Below are 19,905 nucleotides of genomic sequence, written 5' to 3'. Positions count from 1 at the left end.
CACAGCGAAGGAGTTGGGCATCGTGAGGCACTTTGTGTCCGCCAGATATAGCCGATCTGGTATTTACAATAACACCTCTTTGCCGCTCCTTAAGCCGAGAGATCGAAGCAACCGGCCAAACGGTGGAGAAGAATCTGGCCAAAACGGACATTTTTATGCGGAAGCGTCAGACGAGACCGACCGTATCTGAACAGCAGGCAATCACCCAGAAGGAGTAGCTTGAGGTACTGGTGAAAAACTTCTTTTCGTACTCATAATGAAAGATGAGACGTACTTGATGCTAGAATTCAGCGAATGACAGGGAACCGGGTACTTTACGTTCCCCAGGTAAGCAATGATGTCGAATATATCATTCACATCTAGTTCTCGAAGAAGGTCCTTCTCTGACAGACGTGAAAGGGAATGTCCAGGCCGCTCTTCTTTCGAGTCATATGGTGAACGGGGAGATATATAGTACGAAGTGCTTGCCGGAGTTGGGGAGGTGATGCGGTCTTTATGCCGAACCTGGGATCAGCCCATTATGCCAAAAGATCACTGGAGGATGGATCGGCTGGAGATAAATATGTCGCGAAGACCACCAACCTTCCCAACATTCCCCAGCTGCGCCCGATAGAAAACTTTTGGGCGAATGGCCAAAATAGAGAGACAGACGACCACCAAAGCCACGAAAACGTAAAATAACACGCCGATATACATCTTTTCTTCGGCCATGTTTCAGGCTCCGGCCAACTTCCGTAAGACCGCCCAGCGCTTCATTTACGGTACTTCATCAAACAACCCTGCCTCTTCCTGTCGAGTATACACTAGTTCTTCCGGCTTATTTAAAACGTTAAGCTCTGACCGAGCTGGGGGACCAAAGATGAACTTTTCGTCTGACTCACGTTGGTCACTGCGGAACAATAGGGGACTTTTATTAAAATCATTTTCCAATTTTGTTACTGTCGCTACCAGTTGACACTCTCTAAACTAAAAGCCCAATGTCGTTGCGATGAAACCAGCTCAACGTATTGATCTTTGAATGCATTAGAAGTGAATGCATTAGAAGTTTCGCGGGACGGAATCTTACGCGGGACATTTTGTTGAAATGCGGGACAGTCCCGCGTAACGCGGGACGTCTGGTCAGTTTAACATAGGGTCTATGGTGAAAAACGTAATTTTTCGTTTATTTCACGCCATCCTCAAGAGCTTCGAGAAAAAATGTTTGAAAAAAAATACTGAATGTGCATTATATTACGGTGTATCAAGAAAAATTATCAAAAAAAAATTCATCAAAAATTTAAGTACTAAAAAATATAGAAATTTTAAATTTTTTTTATATATAGTACTCCAATTCATATTTAAATGTGTTCCTACGACTTTTCTAGATATGTGTGATTTTTTCAGTGTTGCGCGGTACAATTTTTTTTATATATTTAAAAAATGTCTGGCTGGGTAAGGGAGTAAAAACTCTCCCAAACCAAATCACCAGCTGAATGGAAAATATTGTACAGAGTACTAAATAAAACATTTTGGCAGTAGTACAATATATTTGAGTCCTTATATGGTACACCATAGGATCTATGGTGAAAAATGCACCTTTTCATCTTCTTCACGCCATTCTCAATAGCTTTGAGACCAAAATAAGAAAAAATACTGAAAGTACATCTTACTAAGGTGTATCGATAAATACCTTCAAACAAATTTTTCATCAAAAACTCTAATAATAAAAAAAAAAAAATATGCGGTACAAAAAAAATTATATATTTTCTGGCATTTAGAAATTTTGAAAAAAAATATATTACTTTGAGACCCACTTCTGCTCTAATTTTTATTTCAATGCGTTCGTATGTGTCTTTTTTTACGCCACATAATTTTTCCTGAATTTTGAAGAGCATTTCGAAACACAAAAATAATTTTCTTCATCGTCAGCATTATTATTTTTATTTTCTTGCAATCGATTATTTTATTGTATTTATGGTTGATAACTGTAAGATTCGTTGGTGCTCCCTTGGCCGAGTGGTTAGCGTCATAACTAACATGCCGGGTGTTCGGGTTCGATTCCCGTTCTGGTCGGGGGAATTTTTCGTCAAATAAATTTCCTCCGACTTGCACTGTGATCACGCGTATTCTAGAGCTTGCCACTCAGAATGCATTCAAGGCGTGTTATTTGGCATAGAAATCTCAACTAAGTACTAATAAAAATGACGCAAGTAATACTACGTTGAGACGGCGAAGTTCCTCTAGGAACGTTAGTGCCATTGAAGAAGAAGAAGAAGAAGAACTGTAAGATTAAAATAAACCAAATATAATTATTTGGGTTTGCTTAAGTGTTCATCACATTAATCCGAATGATCTTTCCACAAGGACTTATTTTTTCTCACAGGGCTCTATCGTACTGTTGTCTCCTATGAATTTGGTATACCATCTAAATCCAATGCAAAGATAATCTCATATATATTTATGATACGAGAAAAAAAAATGTTCGTACTGCGCAATGCTTTAAATATACCGACAAAATTAAGACAAATGAAAAACGAAATTTAAATAAATATTAGAGCAATACTGGGTCTCTAAATTGAAAATGAATTAAAAATACCCAAAGGTCAAACAAAATGTTTTTCGCACGAACCTTTTAAAAAATCAAGAAAAAAATACACCACATGTGAAAGAAAATAACACATACGAATGCGTTTAAATAAAAGTTAGTGTAAAATTGGGTCTCATAGTAATATTTTTTTTAAAATTTGGAAATGCCTGAAAATATATACTTCTTTTTGTACCGCGAAAAACACTCTAAAAATTCTGAAAAAAATCACATATACCTAAGATAGACGTAGAAAAAAATTGGAATACAAACTAGGGTAGTACTGAATCTCAAAATAAACAAAAATAAAATTTAATTTAAAATTAAAATTAAAATAAACATTTTTTTTCGTATTTGATTTTTTGATGAACATCTTTTTTGAAAATATTGATCGATACACCTTAGTAAGATGTACTTTCAGTATCTTTTTTTCATATTTTTGTCTCAAAGCTATTGAGAATGGCGTGAAAAAAAACGAAAAGGTGGATATAGATCATAGAATCTATATATATATATATAAAAATGGAGTGATGTCTGTCTGTCTGTCTGATTCTTATAGACTCGGAAACTACTGAACCGACCGACATGAAAATTGGTATGTAGGGGTTTTTGGGGCCGGGGAAGGTTTTCGTGATATTTTGAGACCCCCTCTAAGGGGGGGCTGCCATACAAATGAAACACAAATTTCTGCATTACTCGGAAATTAACCAAGCAAACGAAACCAAAGTTGGCATGTGAAAGTTTTAGGGTGCAATAAATGTTTCTATGATGGTTAGACAGTCCTTCCCCCACTCAAAGGGGGGGCTGCCATACAAATGAAACACAAATTTTTGCATTACCCGAGAATTAATCAAGCAAATTAAACCAAATTAGGCATATGGAAACTTTAGGGTGCAATAAATGCTTCTATGATGGTTAGACAGTCCTCCCCCTCTCTTAGGGGTGGCTGCCATTTAAATAAAACACAAATTTCTGCATAACTCGAGAATTAATCAAGTAAATGGGCGGGACGAAGTTTGCCGGGTTAGCTAGTGTCATATAAAGACTCAAATATATGGTACTACTGCCAACATGTTCTATTTAGTACCCTGTACAATATTTTCCAGGCAGCTGGTGATTTGGTTTGGAGGAACTTTTCACTACCTTACCCGACCTTTGAATCAGAATTTTGAATCACTCAAAATAACACGATTTTCGAAGAGTATGTTCATCGTGGATTTGAATAAACAATAGTCGATTCTTCAGAATTTTTTTATCGAATGGTTGCTCGAATTTCTGTCCGCATAACGTTCTTTCCAGGCACAAAGAGTCGACGTGTTTAAAGCTCTTCAAACTTTTGCTACAGAGTGAAACTTGTTTTGATTTGAGTTGAAATCTTTTGCTAGATTCAAATCTAGGCAATGTTGCCAATAATGCATTATGGGGAGGACTACATTTCTGAAGTTATTGCGTTTTCATATTTTTACATTTGATAATTTCAATTTCAATATTTAGAATGAAACAAGTAAGAAAAGCTCATGTTTGAAGACAGAAATATTATTTCAAGTTACCTGCTACAATTTCGAAAAATGTTCCAAACCGTGTGAATGTGAATGTGAATGTATAGATTCTTAGCCTAAAGAGCGATACGAAAAGGAAAGAAGGGGGCATATTATGTAAATATTATGTTGGGGAAAAGTTATCCAAGTAGCTTCATAAAGTCTGCTTCATTTAATATTGGAACACAAACAATTGCGTGTAGTTCAGTCATTTATTAACGAATTCATAATTTGTTTTTCATACAAATGTAGCATTTTCTTTAATAATTATTCATTGCTGTTTCGAAGAAATTCTCGTACTTTTCCCGTAATACGGCACATTAGGCGGCGCACACCCTTTTCGTCCGCCGTTTTGGCGATTTGATTCCACCAGTTCTTCATTTGAGTCATGTTCCTAACAAGTTTTCCCTTTGCCTTAAGCCTCCGCTTCGTGATTGCCCAGTATTTCTCTATCGGCCGGAACTGGGGGCAGTTTGGGGGGTTGAGGTCCTTCGGTATTACGCTGACCCCGTTCGTTGCGTACCATTCCATAACCGTTTTGCTGTAATGGCAGCTTGCGAGGTCCGGCCAAAACATTACTGGACGGTCGTGGGCACGAATAAACGGCAGAATCCATTTCTGTAGGCACTCTTTTTTGTAGACTTCTGATGTCATTGTCTTGTCAGAGAGAAAGACTTTGGTTTTCTGTCCACAACTGCATATCCCCTGCCAAATCATGTACTTGCGGGCAAATTTATCCGCAAACACGAACTTAAATTTTGCAGGTACATCCCCCCGAGCCGTCGCCAAATAAAATTTTTGACCTGGGATTTGCCCAAAGTCCGCCTTTATCTCTCCGTTCGGCTTCCATGGCGGTTGTTTACAAAATGCTATCGTTTGGTGTTATGACATAAATACATGGTGAAAGGTAATGAATTTCCCGACACGTGGGTGAAAAAAGTTTCCAAATCCGTCCACTAGGAGCGCCACAATGAGCAAAAGAATTTGTTCCAATATTAAATGAAGCAGACTTTAATGCCTCTCTCATAGAAGTCTTGGTCCTTATTGGAGAAAAACTCTAGCAATAGATTTCAATAATCTTCTATTCATCCCAATTTCTTATCACTCTTGAAGTTTTACAATGCGAGTGAAAGGTGATAATCGCTTGGGATGCATCGAAACATTCCAATCCAATTCCCGGAGTTATGTGGCCTTGCGTTATCCTGATAGAACGAATTAAAGCTATTTTTCAATTTTTTTTTCAAATTAACAAAGAAATTAAAAGAAGAAATGCTCGTACTTTGATAATTTTGATATTTTCAAATTTATAGATTTGACAAAAAACTACTTAAAAACCTTTAAAATTACATCACATGGAAGTCTGCCATTTGGCCTATTATGGAAAAATATAATTCTCACATTACTTTTCATCCTAACTGTTTGTTTTAAGTGTTCATCAGTCTCTTCTTTTGGACAAAGCCGCAAGGATGTGGAAAAATATACGCGAGAACGTTTGCAAAAGTAGCTCAGTACTCGTTCCCATCGCTGAAATTTTTAAGAAAATTGTTAATGGTTTTTTTATAACTACTGAATGAAGAATAGCTAATTCAATTACACTGAAATGAAATCCACAAAACTCTCGAAGGTTCTCAATAATTAATCATCAATCGTGTTCGATAAAACTATCTGAATATTTAAAGATATGCTAGCTACAAACTGTGTGCTCACACGATTATGTACAATAAATAAAGGGTGTGTCACATCAAATTGCATCACGGAAAAAACGCTGTAGAAATTCGCCCAGTAGACCGATCCTTTTGATAATTTCAGACAGTAAAATAAAAACTATTAAACAACTTTTGGCATTTTCTTTTTATTCATACTTCGAACCCAAGTCCGTATGCTCGCACCTTCCGCTTTACCCCGTCCATAAGGTTCTGTACAACGTCAGGTTGTAGTTTTTTTTGAACAGAAATCCATTCTCTCTTGAAGTCCGCCTCCGATTTGACAACTTTTGGGTTCTTCCGGAGGGCCTGCTTCATAATCGTCCAATATTTCTCTATTGGGCGAAGCTCCGGCGCGTTGGGCGGGTTCATTTCCTTTGGCACGAAGGTGACCCCGTTGGCTTCGTACCACTCCAACACGTCCTTTGAATAGTGGCACGAAGCGAGATCCGGCCAGAAGATGGTCCCTCGTGCTGCTTCAATAGTGGTAGTAAGCGCTTCTGTAGGCACTCCTTAAGGTAAACCTGCCCGTTTACCGTGCCGGTCATCACGAAGGGGGCGCTCCGCTTTCCGCAAGAGCAAATCGCTTGCCACACTATGTACTTTTTGGCAAACTTGGATAGTTTCTGCTTGCGAATCTCCTCCGGAACGCTGTCCTCTTGTCCTCTGCGGAGAAGAACGACAGACCCGGCAGCTGACGAAAGTCCGCTTTGACGTAGGTTTCGTCGTCCATTACCAGGCAATGCGGCTTCGTCAGCATTTCGGTGTACAGCTTCCGGGCTCGCGTCTTCCCCACCATGTTTTGCCTTTCGTCGCGGTTAAGAGCCTTCTGAACCTTGTATGTACGCAGGCCCTCCCGCTGCTTGGTCCGCTGGACGAATGAACTTGACAAATTCAGCTTATTGGCGACATCCCGGACCGAACTTCTCGGATCACGTCTAAACTGCTTAACTACGCGCTTGTGATCTTTTTCACTAACGGAGCATCCATTTTTGCCATTCTTCACCTTCCGGTCGATGGTTAGGTTCTCGAAGTATCGTTTTAGTACTCTGCTGACCGTGGATTGGACGATTCCCAGCATCTTATCGATGTCTCGATGTGATAACTCCGGATTCTCGAAATGAGTGCACAGGATTAATTCACGACGCTCTTTTTCGTTCGACGACATTTTTCCAAATTTACGAAAAATTGACAGTGAAGCATGGCCAACGTGATCTATACACTCTTATCTGATTATAAGCGAAAGCTGAAGATATAATTCCTAAAAATTAAATTTCTACAGCGTTTTTTCCGTGATGCAATTTGATGTGACACACCCTTTAACGCCGTGAATAGTTTTCTCCCGTCTGCACGTGTCAGACCCGTTGGTAGCATGCGTTCGCAGCTGGTTCGCAAGTACAGATACTAACGTTTATTGAAGACTGTCGCATCTGTAGAGGTGAATTATCATCGGAAGGTGCCCCAGAAGGATTGATGAATAATAGGCGATGATTTTGCACATATGCGGGAGCATTTTTCAAATTTTCTAAATGTAAATATATATATTGTATGCTTAGGTATAACTCAAGTTTTATAATCAGCGAGACATATGTTGATTTCGTGAATTTGTTGACGGAAAAACGCAGTTATTTCACAACAGACTCGTATTGTTTGACAGATAATACCGAAAGTTTTGCTCGTAAAAGTTGCTAAAGTAGCGATCGAAAATGTAAAGGTATTTGATTTTCATCGGAGAAAAAAGATCAAATTTACTTTCCGCACATCCCAATGCTGAATGTGTGAGCTCGATAGAGAAGCAGGCCAGCGAACCCTCATCGGAGCAGAAGTGTGACCTTATTGCACCCGATCCCAGGTGACTGATATCATTAATGTAACATCAACCTGAAGCTCCCGAGCTCCGTAATTGAAAACAGATTGGATGAAATAATACTGATAGATTGCTTCCCCCCGATCAAATGTTAGATAAGGTAAACACTGCTGCTCTCTGTATCACGTGTAGCAACATATTTGGATGGGTGGAAACTAAACCACGTCATGCGAAAGCTTTCGGGTGGACTTTTTTCTCTCTCTCTCGATACTTCTCATGTTTCTAATATGAAACATACTGAAAGTGTCTTGAATACACCATCTATTTCGAATAAAATTGTAAAGAACGGTCGAAGAAGTTATTACATATTCCTAAACCTGTATACTAAATTGGAAGTCAAATTAGATATATCTGTATTAGATTACATACAGACAGGTACAGAACAACCGAAATTTGTTCTATATTAGAGTTTACCTAATCCTCAACGTACCAAATGTAATAACATATTGTTATAGTGCTCATACACTGCTTTACCGAAGCCTAATATTTGACACTTTTTGACAGATAAAATTTTATCAACTTGTACTAATCAAATATTGGGTTGCCCAAAAAGTAATTGCTAACTTTTTCATTGCAAATAAAACACATTTTTTGTACATAAGATGAACGCATGAAGTTCGTAGCATTTTCACCGAATTCGTTTATTTAAACAAGAACATTAATATACAGTCATTCCATGCCAAACCGATATAGTGGTTCTCAGATTTTAGTGAAAATTGATAATTTTGTTCTTTATTGCAAAACATTAGATCCGTATTTTTTTTTATTTTTTCAGTAGGGTGACCATTTTGGGGTTGTCCAAAAAATCAACTTTTTCCTCTTTTTTCAAAAATGACTTTTTCAAAAATTCATAACTTTTGAACTACTAGACCGATTTAAATGATCGACATATCAAATTAAAGCATTTAGGTAAAAGGTATTTTTTTAAAATTACTACATCTGCAAAAAAATTGAATTCTGTTCTTGTTATTATTTATTGTATTCGGTTTTTATTGTTTTCATAGTCTCGGAACCAAAGGCGCTATGTTTTTCTATATTTTTTCTGAAAAGCTGAGGATTTTTCACATAACATATATCGAAACCAGAGAGGCGTTTTTTTCGATTTTGAGTTATGATTTTTCAAAGTTAACCGATGGTCCAGAAAATAATATTTCCCTTTTTTTTCAAAAATGACTGTTCAAAAATTTATTACTAGCTTTTTTTCGAAAAAATGACCCATTTTCCACCTCTCGACCAATTTTTTGATACCGTTCCGCCAAAAATCTCCTGGTCGGGTGTCAAAGAAGTTGTTGAGCCAGTTTTTAAGAACCTCTTCGTTCTCGAAGGTAACGTCATTCATATTGTTTGACAGGGAGCGGATAAGATGGTAATCGGTCGGTGCTAGGTCCGGAGAATACGGCAGATGCTGAAGGACCTCCCATTGGAGTGCGGCTTCAACGACTTGCGCATCATGGGGCTTGGCGTTGTCGTGATGAAATATGGTTTGACATGGCGATTGTTTTCCTTCAAAAGCGGTTTGAGACGTTCTTCATCGAATTCAGAAGGCCTTCCGTTGCGGGGCGCCGTTAAAGTCGTAACTTTTTAACTTTACAAACCATTTCCGTGCTGTAGACCTTGGTCATACACGTCGAAAATGTCCCGAGCTGCTTCGGCAGATTTTTGACCCCGATGAAAAGCAAAGAAGAACAGGCATTTCATTTCTGAGCCTCAAAACTAATAAAAACGCAATACAATCAGCATAGTTTTGAAGAGCAGAAAGAGTTCTATCGAATGAATACTTACTCTTTGCCAAACAGCAAACAATTCGTTGTAAAATAAAGGAAATATAAAAACGCTATGAACTTATTCCCCAACCCAATGTATCATTTTATAGCTCAAACTCTCATGTTTTGGAATATTTTACGAAAAAAAAATTATTTTGGTATATGTCGATGTAGTGGACAAAAATAACGGGAAAAGATAAATAACAATTTCTTTCTGTTATTTCAATGATTTGGCACATTTTTTGTCAACTAATTCTAATCTAATTAGCCTTATCAACCAGCTTTCGTTTGATCCCTATAACGTTCCTGTGGGACCTTTCAATACCGAGATATTTTTGTTTGAATGAAAAATCTACTCTTCGACAGAATAATTTTCATAACGAAAAAATGTCACCGGAGGGTTGTGGCCGAGAAACGACCGCATAGTTGACGTAGGATTCCGTTAGGCTGTTGCATGCTGATGTTGGATATGTTTGAAGAATTACATCGTTAAATTCTTTGATAATGACTTGGTGATCCTGAACTGGGCTGTTTTGTTAGGATGTTGGGTATTGTTTGTTCGCTCCACAAGTTTTTACAACCGAGTGATGTTGACAGAAGGATGGTAATTAGTTGTTAGGTGGTGCGAAGTGCAATGAGATACAGTGGTAGACATTCGTTTACCCGCACCCTATTTTTCCTTAATATTTGTAAAAATAAGTCTGTACAAAGCAAAGACAGTTTTGTTTGCTCATAAAAGACGATTGTTGTTTATTTTCATCGAATTCATTCTAAAAAAAGTATAAGTTCACTTTTTGTTTTCTAAGTAATTGAAATATGTGGAATCAGGGTGGACATTCGTTTAGCCGCATCCTAAAATTTCAATAAAAGAAAATTTGTGCGGCAGATTTCGATTCCAATCGGTAGCTAATATTAAGTATATCCACCTCCATTTCGGATCACTTTGAAAACTCGATTTGGCATCGAGTCAGACAGCTTTTAAAGTGTTGTCATATTGATTATAGCCCAACATTCCTGAATTACTGCCTCCATAGGTTCTTTTTGGGATTGCAATCGACTGTAAGCAGGTCATTCGAGAAGCGGAATGTCCTTCTCGGCAAACCATGCCTTCGATTGCTGGGAAACGTGGATCTATGCATTATCCTGCTGAAAAAATGCCGATTTCCCCCAGGCAGCTTGGTTTTGATGGTTCTGTTGGCTTTTTCTCAAAATTACTTTTTTTTTAAATTCATAACTTTTGAACCACTGAACCGATTTAGATGATCGACATAGCCATAGCCTAGCCTAGCCTTTTATTAGATTAATATTGAGTTTGCACAAAAAATGGATTTTATTTTCGTAATTATTGATTGCAGTCGTTTTTTATTGTTTCCATGGTTTTGGACTAGAGAGCGCTATATTTTCTTATGTTTTTTTCTTGAAAGCTAAGGATTTTTTACATTAAATATACCGGAGATGCTATTTTTTTAATTTGGTATATGATTTTTCGAAATTAACCGATGGTTCGAAAAAACAAATTTTTCCCATTTTTCCACTAAAAAAAATTATAACTTTTGGACTACTGAGCCGATTTAGATGATTGGCATATCACATCGAAGCTTATGATTTAGTTTTATTTAAAAAAAATATTATTTTTGCCAAAAATTTGGATATTTGTTTCTGTTATTATTAATTGAATTAGTTTTTCATGGTTTTCTCGGTTAAAGACAGAGGGTGCTATATTTTTTCATATTTTTTTAAAAGCTGAGGATTTTTTACATAATATATCTCGATATCAGAGATGCTATTTTTTCGTTTTTATGTTATTATTTTGCAAATTTAACATGTTCTAAGTCTTCATTCAATATTCCTATGTGACTTGACTAGAATTCGACCTTCCCGCAAGTGTGACATTTTTTCAAAGAAGGCTAGCTTATTGCCTTTAATATAATATGGTATTAATCGGTTTAGTAGTTCTAATGCTATGATTTTTTGCGAATAGTAATGAATAGTAAAAACATTGAAAAATCATATCTAAAAAACAAAAAAAATAACATCTTTGATATCGAGATATGTTATGTAAAAAGACCTCAGCTTTCCAAAAAAAAAAATATAATTAAATATAGTGCCCTCTAGTTCAAAGCTATGAAAACAATAAAAAACGAATACAATCAATAATTACGAAAAGGTTTTTCAAGTTCAATATTTTTTAATGATTCATTTATAGTTCATTGGCTTCAATCTGATATGTCGATTATCTAAATCGGTTCAGTAGTTCAAAAGTTATGAATCTTTGAAAAAAGTCATTTTTGGGAAAAAGTACAAAAAATGATTTTTCGGACCACCCTAAAATGGAAAACGCCCTAACGAAATAAAATGGAAACCCTAACGAAACGAAATAAAATAGATTTCGAGAAAGGAAATTTGTTTAAACGCACTTTAGTTTACATGAAATGAAATGATTTGAAAACAATGATCTAGTTAACATTTTCAGGAGAAACAATAGTCAATATTTAGTTTGCTTTCTGTTCATTCGGATAGTTTCGAAAATTCTGTTCGGCATTGAATTAACGAGATTTTAAAGCGTTTCAGCGAAATTTATTCGAGCCTGTATAAGTGCTGGAGTAAGATTCGGTTTCTTGATTGTTTTTAGTGTACTTGAAGTAACCAAATCTCGGCAATATCTTCGCAATGCGCTATTTGGTAATCAAGATTCCAAGTTCCTTCTTAATTTCCGATGCATTGAGCTGTCCAGTTCCTGCCAGCTTCAGAATTCGATTCCTGTCACGATTGCGTATTTCCGTATTCCCCTTAGTTTTCTTCTCAACGCCTTTCTTCAGCACATTTTGGATCTGTTTACTCTCCATCCTATTTCCCGGGTACTCATACCAGTTTTCTTCACGGACAACTCTTTGTTCTGATTCACTCGGATATCATTTTTTCGGTATTTCCACCTCAGACCAACAAATTGCCGGTACCTGATGTTTTGCGTACTGACACAACAACAAAACTGGAATGACAGATTGCCAAGGTTTTTGGTGTCATAGGTGCGCCAGTCGCTTATATTCAATTGTGGGCGTTCAAACGAATTTCCCTCCTCAAAATGACATTTCGCCTCCTATTAAAAGTATACACAGTTTTCAAACTAAATGATTGAAGGTCTAAAGGGTGTGTCACATCAAATTGCATCACGGAAAAAACGCTGTAGAAATTTAATTTTTAGGAATTATATCTTCAGCTTTCGCTTATAATCAGATAAGAGTGTATAGATCACGTTGGCCATGCTTCACTGTCAATTTTTCGTAAATTTGGAAAAATGTCGTCGAACGAAAAAGAGCGTCGTGAATTAATCCTGTGCACTCATTTCGAGAATCCGGAGTTGTCACATCGGGACATCGGTAAGATGCTGGGAATCGTCCAATCCACGGTCAGCAGAGTACTAAAACGATACTTCGAGAACCTAACCATCGACCGGAAGGTGAAGAACGGCAAAAATGGATGCTCCGTCAGTGAAAATGATCACAAGCGTGTAGTTAAGCAGTTATGACGTGATCCGAGAAGTTCGGTCCGGGATGTCGCCAATAAGCTGAATTTGTCAAGTTCATTCGTCCAGCGGACCAAGCAGCGGGAGGGCCTGCGTACATACAAGGTTCAGAAGGCTCCTAACCGCGACGAAAGGCAAAACATGGTGGGGAAGACGCGAGCCCGGAAGCTGTACACCGAAATGCTGACGAAGCCGCATTGCCTGGTAATGGACGACGAAACCTACGTCAAAGCGGACTTTCGTCCACTGCCGGGCCTGTTGTTCTTCTCCGCAGAGGACAAATTCAGCGTTCCGGAGGAGATTCGCAAGCAGAAACTATCCAAGTTTGCCAAAAAGTACATGGTGTGGCAAGCGATCTGCTCTTGTGGAAAGCGGAGCGCCCCCTTCGTGATGACCGGCACGGTAAACGGGCAGATTTACCTTAAGGAGTGCCTACAGAAGCGCTTACTACCACTATTGAAGCAGCACGAGGGCCCGACCATCTTCTGGCCGGATCTCGCTTCGTGCCACTATTCAAAGGACGTGTTGGAGTGGTACGAAGCCAACGGGGTCACCTTCGTGCCAAAGGAAATGAACCCGCCCAACGCGCCGGAGCTTCGCCCAATAGAGAAATATTGGGCGATTATGAAGCAGGCCCTCCGGAAGAACCCAAAAGTTGTCAAATCGGAGGCGGACTTCAAGAGAAAATGGATTTCTGTTCAAAAAAAAACTACAACCTGACGTTGTACAGAACCTTATGGACGGGGTAAAGAGGAAGGTGCGAGCATACGGGCTTGGGCTCGAAGTATGAATAAAAAGAAAATGCCAAAAGTTGTTTAATAGTTTTTATTTTACTGTCTAAAATTTTCAAAAGGATCGGTCTACTGGGCGAGTTTCTACAGCGTTTTTTCCGTGATGCAATTTGATGTGATACACCCTATAAACTATACATCCGACGACCAATCAAATATAGTTTCTTGAGGACTTCGAACAAAAATTAGCTTTTAAACGAATTTTCCTCACTGAAGATTTGCGTTTTCCGTTTTTTATCTTCCTGTTTGAATCTACAGAACAACCCTTACTCTCCACATCGACACAGTGTCGCAATACATGAGGAGCTTAGAATGCAAGGGGTGTAAGTGACTTGATCGATTTCTCTTCATCAACTTTTTATTTAATTAATAACTCAACTACAAAAACGTTCCAATTTAAGTTTGCTGAAGAATTCGATAGATGAGGTTCTGACCTATTTTCCACATTGTAAAATACAGATGGGAATGTATTTGCAGCTAAGTGATGACCCAAAGAGAGAGTCGATGTAGAGAAATCGATCAAATCACTTACACCCCTTTCATTCTAAGCCCCTCACATGAAGTTTTCCATGAAACCTTTCTCCAGTCATGGGAGACAACTTTTGTTTACACTAAGCACCGTTTTAATTCGTTAACAGATTCACTAAACCATCAAATTGGTAAAGAAAAAGTGTAAATTGATACACTGTTGAATAAAGTATAAGTTGAGTATAGTTCTTTGCTATGGTGGCGGACACGACCGGAACGGTAAAAAAGATTTGGTGGCTGACAGCAGACGACGACCGCAAAAAGATAAATGACGGGTGGGTAATATCGGTAACATAACCGATGAAACGTAGGACCGACCTTAGCAAGGGCTGATAATTTTTTTTAACTACTCGAATAGTTTTTCTATACCTATTAGAAAAATTACATCAGCAACGCTTCCAAAAACATAATTCCCAAATAAATAATTAGCAAATCTTAATATTCAGCATATTTCGCAGAATTTTATTTTTAATTCGGATATCACTTTGGAATACATCGTGTTGCATTTGGACGTTGCTGATAATATTCGTGGAACAGTGGTCTTGAAGTCCCCGCAGACAGCAGACTGCAGACTTTAGTTTGATCGGTTTCTTTATCAGTACGGAGAGGTATGCACATGCGCACAATGCATCGATTCAGTTGGGTCGGTGTTTGTGGTAGGACGGTTTGGGGTCCGAATGATTGTCCGATGGAAAGTCTGTAGTCTGCGGAGGCTCTTAGTGTCTTAGAGCGCATCATAATTATAACTCGTTGCCCGCTGTCGCCGTTTCCGCTGCTACCGCTTCTGCTACTTCTGCTGCTGTTACCGCTACATGATAGATCGATGGCCTAAGTATATCAGCTCTGCTTCGCGGTTAGAAGATGAAAGATGTTTTCGGAAAGCAACAGACGAATTTCATGCCAACTCGTCATAGGAGTTGGCAGCACCATCTCAGACAGTATTGAAACGTTGTGGGTGTAAAAACGTGGATCATTCAAGCAACTTTACATGCTTGAAAAATTCGAAAAAGAGTTAGACTGCTTTTTGAAAAGTGCCAAAAAAATTTTCTCAATTTTTTACAAAAAATTATAACTCAAAAACAATGATACCTACAAAAATGAAACGTAGGAAATTGTTTAAAGTTTTATAAAAAATGCCAAAATAATAAAAAAAATTCTCTGAAAAAAAAAATATTTTAAAAATTAAAACCCATTTTTCTCAAGAGCATATTTTTTCTTAAATTCTCAAAAAATATATATTTATAGCCCTTGCAATTTCCAACATATCGTCCATACATTGAAAGATGGACATTTTTACAGGGAAAAAGTTTATCGAACAACAACTTTTTGATGTTACAACTAATCCTCATTTTGTTTAGAGTCAAGATACATTGTTGGAAATATTTTTCCGAGAATTAAAAAAAAACGTTGTTAAGAAAAATGAATTTGATTTTTTTTAAATATTTTTTCGACGAATTTTTTTTCAAAAAAATTTTGGTATTTTTTCATGAAAATTAAAACTATTTCCTACATTTTATTGTGTGACTAGAATTTTATAGGTATCATAGTTTTTGAGTTATAATTTTTCGCAAAAAATCAAGATTTTTTTTGGGCCCTTTCTAAAAAAGAGTCTAATTCTTTTTTGAATATTTCAAGTATGATGCTAAGTTGCTTGAAAGACCCATGTGTTTACATCCACAACGTTTCATCTATGCTGCCAACGGCCAGTCGAGTTGACATGAAATCCGGCAACAGCTAAATTTATTTCATTTGACTGGTGGTAGAATTACAAGGGGAGTGGCTTACAATATATTTCTTTACTTGTATCCAAATTATATTCCGCTGTTAATCTGGTTGCTCCTTTCGGCCGGAGCCATTTAAGAAGCACAAATTGGACCAATCAAAACGAGACACATAGTACATTTGAAAAACGCTTTCACAATTATTCAATTGTTTATCTAAAGGAAAATTAAATTTTATTTATTGTGATAGATGCGTAGAAATATTTCCTATCAATTGATGCGAACATATTTGCGATCTTTTAAGAAATGCTCGAGTTATAGGCATTCGAAATCTTTCATTTTTTTCTACTTGTTCAGTGCTTAGATTTTCATTTTACTCCCTATATCTTCCGGTTAGAGGTAGTCCTACGTGCTCTGCTAATTTTGAGAAAAGGCGCTCAACGCTTCGATTAAAGTCGTTCGAATGAAGTCGTCGTCAAAAATATTTTTTCATAAAATATTCCCGATTTTCGGGGAAAGCTTTACAAATCAGATTAATATGGAAGATAACTCAGAACACAGACGCCAAAAACAAATCGCCAGTGACTTGGCACTCGGGGCCGTGAAGAAGAGTTCAACTTATTGGATTGCGATATTTTGGCCGTATGCAGTTGACATCGTATTTGGATAGCTGTCAGAATACATGGCTATATTTACGGTCGAGTCCGCCGGAGATACAGTCCGTCACCATCAATGAAAATCTTCAGAATATTTCCTCATATCCTCCATTCAATATATCTAAATCAGCTATCATCATTCATTTCATTTCAAAGATTCACATTAACTATATAGTACCAACGAGAACCAGAATCGATTGAGGCATTCAACCTGACCCGTCGGAAAACCCAGACAACGGTTGCTCACATTTTCATTTGCATTCATATGGCAAATTGATTCGCTGATCTGTGTGCGAATAAATCAAAATAAAACCGAAGCAGACATGTTGCCCAAAGTTCACACCCCGAGACGTATCGATCTGTTTATGCATTCCACGAAGTGTAATCCAGCTTATTCGCCACATCAAATCCTCGTATCGGAAAGTTTCCAACTGTCTTGCCTTCATCAATTTTCATTCGCCATCTCATAAATCACAATCAGTGGAAATTATCCAATGTGCGCTCGGAGTTCGTGTGGGCTGCGATTTTGGGGAAAGTGTGATGTGTCTCCCACTGTTCAGTGATCACCTGTTACCCGGTTGCCTGTAATCAGTGGAAAGTTTATTTTTCTGTGATGTAACCCCCGAAAAATATTGCCATTATGAATCACAACACAATTCCTAATGAAAGGTTCGGGCTCAAAGCTTCTCCGGAATCAGTACCAGTACACGAGTGTATCTAAGCATCCTTTTTTTTCCACAGAACTGTTGCGGGTTCATTACAGGGCTGGCAATCAGCCTCTGCTCGAACTCCTTCGAAGCCCACACGGTCTTATTTGCTGTAATTTATGCCAGTCCAATTTTCTCCCCGGCGTAATTCATACACTTCATTGGGCGATTCTGCATACGATGTGGTACATACATATGTAACTTCTGTTGTGTAAGCCGAGCCTCGCTTGGCAGTGCCACTTATCATTCATATCTGGCTTACAGTCACCCATACAAACATTCATTCATCCCCGTTCCTCATCCGGCACAGAAAGCTGGCGTAATACAAAAGCCACCAGCGGGCGTCGAGTTTATCATGATTGCATAAACCCAAACGGAAACACTCCCGACCACCAATCCCCCTTCCTCCCCGACCGCGGTAGGAAGACTCTCTCTGTTCCGCTCCCTGCGCCGGTGAAGTTCCTCAAGTGGGTGGCCGGAATGGCGGGTGGATATATGTGCAACCACCGGTCCACGTGAGCGCATATAATGTGGTAAACATTCGCAGAGAGGGGGAGGATAAATGCTCGCAGACAAGGCAAACACCTTGCCGCCTAGAATTGGAATAAAAAGACACATTTATATCGCTAATTGACACAGTTTCTTTGTCGCCGCCCAAAGAGTGCTCCCCGCCGCCACCTGGACAGCGTGAGAAGAGGCGAACAGTTCTAAAAGCATCATCTGTAAATGGAATATAAAGCACACCGGGAGCATTTATTCAAGCGTGTAGAAGCGTAAAATTTTATCATTTCTAGTCCAAGTGGAACGCCCTCTTTCTTCCTGCTTCCTGCTCCGTCTGCAGGAGGTGGATTACGCCTAATGGTCGTAAAGGCAGGTTGGGCTTTTAATGCTGTATTTATCTCCGGCGAGGATGGACCACAGTGGATACGAAACGAAATTGCTTTTCTGTTGTTTTCAGGCGAAAGATGCTTAATGTTTAATTAGAATCGAATCAGAAGCTGTTTGGCTCGCTACGAGAATGAATGAACAAATTAAATATAATATTCCGAATGCGCACCAATGCTAAATAAAGCTTTTCCCTCCCGCTTCAGATGAGACGGTATCAGTTTTAAGGAGCGAAAAGGTAGAGCTGACATGCCTGATCGATATCGCAACCTGCGGCGAGTTGCACTCGCTGAAGTGGTTCAAGGGCACCGATCGCATCGCGGTCGTCTCCGGTGACGGCGAGGTGGCCAAGGTCGAGGGCAGCTACAACGACCGCCTCTATCTGGACCACGAGGCCCAGAGGAGCCGGCTCATCTTTAAGAACGTGGAAATCTCTGACGAAGATACATATCTGTGTGAAACCACATTTTTAGAGCCCTCCGAGTTGTGTGAAAACTCGGGAGCGTATAGTATAGCACTCAATGTTTACGGTAAGTCGAATGGTCGAATGAATCCTGACAAATGGCTGACTAACGATTAACTCTTTCCGTAGCCATTCCCTCTGTAATAGCACTTCAGGATGGCAATAGGAATAGTATTAAAAACGGTTCCCACATCGGCCCAATGCGGGAAGGTCAGGATCTGCAGGTAGTGTGCGAAGTATACGGCGCCCGTCCAGCACCTGTGATAAGTTGGCACCGGTCGGGAGGTGTCGTTAGAGGTAACGTGTCCCATTCTGTAGCCACTCAGCCCCGCAGCGTGATCCTTAACGTATCCACTCTATTTCTACGCAGATACACAAACATCGGAGAACCATGACGGACTGTTTACCGTCAAGTCAACGTTATCACTCACGCTGTCACGCCAAGAGCTGGGGGCAACATACAATTGTCGGGTCGAAATGAAAGAGCTACTGTTGGTTGTTGATAATAATTTTCATATCGATTTACAAGGTAAGGCTATCGAAACACCCAAACCGCACAATGACTGACATTTAACTATCGCTCCTCTCGCTCCCCAACCCGCAGTGAGACCTACGAAGATAAATTTATCCGGTGTCAAACATCATACGGTACAAGGTACCAAAGTTTTACTCCAGTGTCAGGTAAGCAGAATTCGCCCATCCGAAATGGAAAGCCCTCGAGTCTTTACCCGCCCGGGTTGCCGGCAAACCACCCTTTCATAATTGCGTGCCGGAAGCCAGGCAAATTGAATAAATTTGAATAATTAAATTTATTTTTACACTTCCCCGTCCGCTGCTTCCAAACCCAAAGGTGAGTGGCGCTAGGCCGGCTGCCAACATGACATGGTACAACTCATCCAAGCTGATATCGGACGAAACGAACGAGATCACCAGCACCAGCACCAAGACGGTAAGCAAAATACGCTGTGCAATGATAACAAATGCTTTTCCCCGAGCTAATGTTGGTCGAGAGAGAGAGAGCGAGGGAAGGTGGGTTTCAATGTTGCAAGTGATATGCTTGGGTGATTACATGGATTCTGATTATCACAATCTGATGGTTTTCTCATCTGTGTGTCTATGAGAGGAGCAAAGCTCGCGCGCACCAGGGGGCTTGCTGTTTTCCCGCTATTAAATTCACAAGTGTACACAAGAAGTTTT

General features: G+C 39.0%; 1 protein-coding gene across 9 annotated transcripts in view; it reads left to right on the top strand.

Moving 5' to 3' along the window:
• The window catches only part of LOC129764458 (hemicentin-1), a 304,717-nt gene that overhangs the window by 210,251 nt on the left and 74,561 nt on the right, over nucleotides 1-19,905 (top strand). For all 9 annotated transcript variants that reach the window (XM_055763545.1, XM_055763542.1, XM_055763543.1 and 6 more), the window contains exons 3-7: nucleotides 18,452-18,775; nucleotides 18,838-19,005; nucleotides 19,079-19,237; nucleotides 19,313-19,389; nucleotides 19,559-19,657. In XM_055763545.1, the coding sequence (XP_055619520.1) occupies nucleotides 18,452-18,775; nucleotides 18,838-19,005; nucleotides 19,079-19,237; nucleotides 19,313-19,389; nucleotides 19,559-19,657 (827 nt within the window). The remainder of the gene's footprint in view (nucleotides 1-18,451; nucleotides 18,776-18,837; nucleotides 19,006-19,078; nucleotides 19,238-19,312; nucleotides 19,390-19,558; nucleotides 19,658-19,905) is intronic.

The sequence above is a fragment of the Toxorhynchites rutilus genome, chromosome 2 (assembly GCF_029784135.1).
Source record: "Toxorhynchites rutilus septentrionalis strain SRP chromosome 2, ASM2978413v1, whole genome shotgun sequence".
In the NCBI taxonomy this organism is placed as follows: Eukaryota; Metazoa; Arthropoda; class Insecta; order Diptera; family Culicidae; genus Toxorhynchites; species Toxorhynchites rutilus.
The sequence above is the reverse complement of the archived record's forward strand: the minus strand, read 5'-3'. Positions and strand labels throughout refer to the sequence as shown.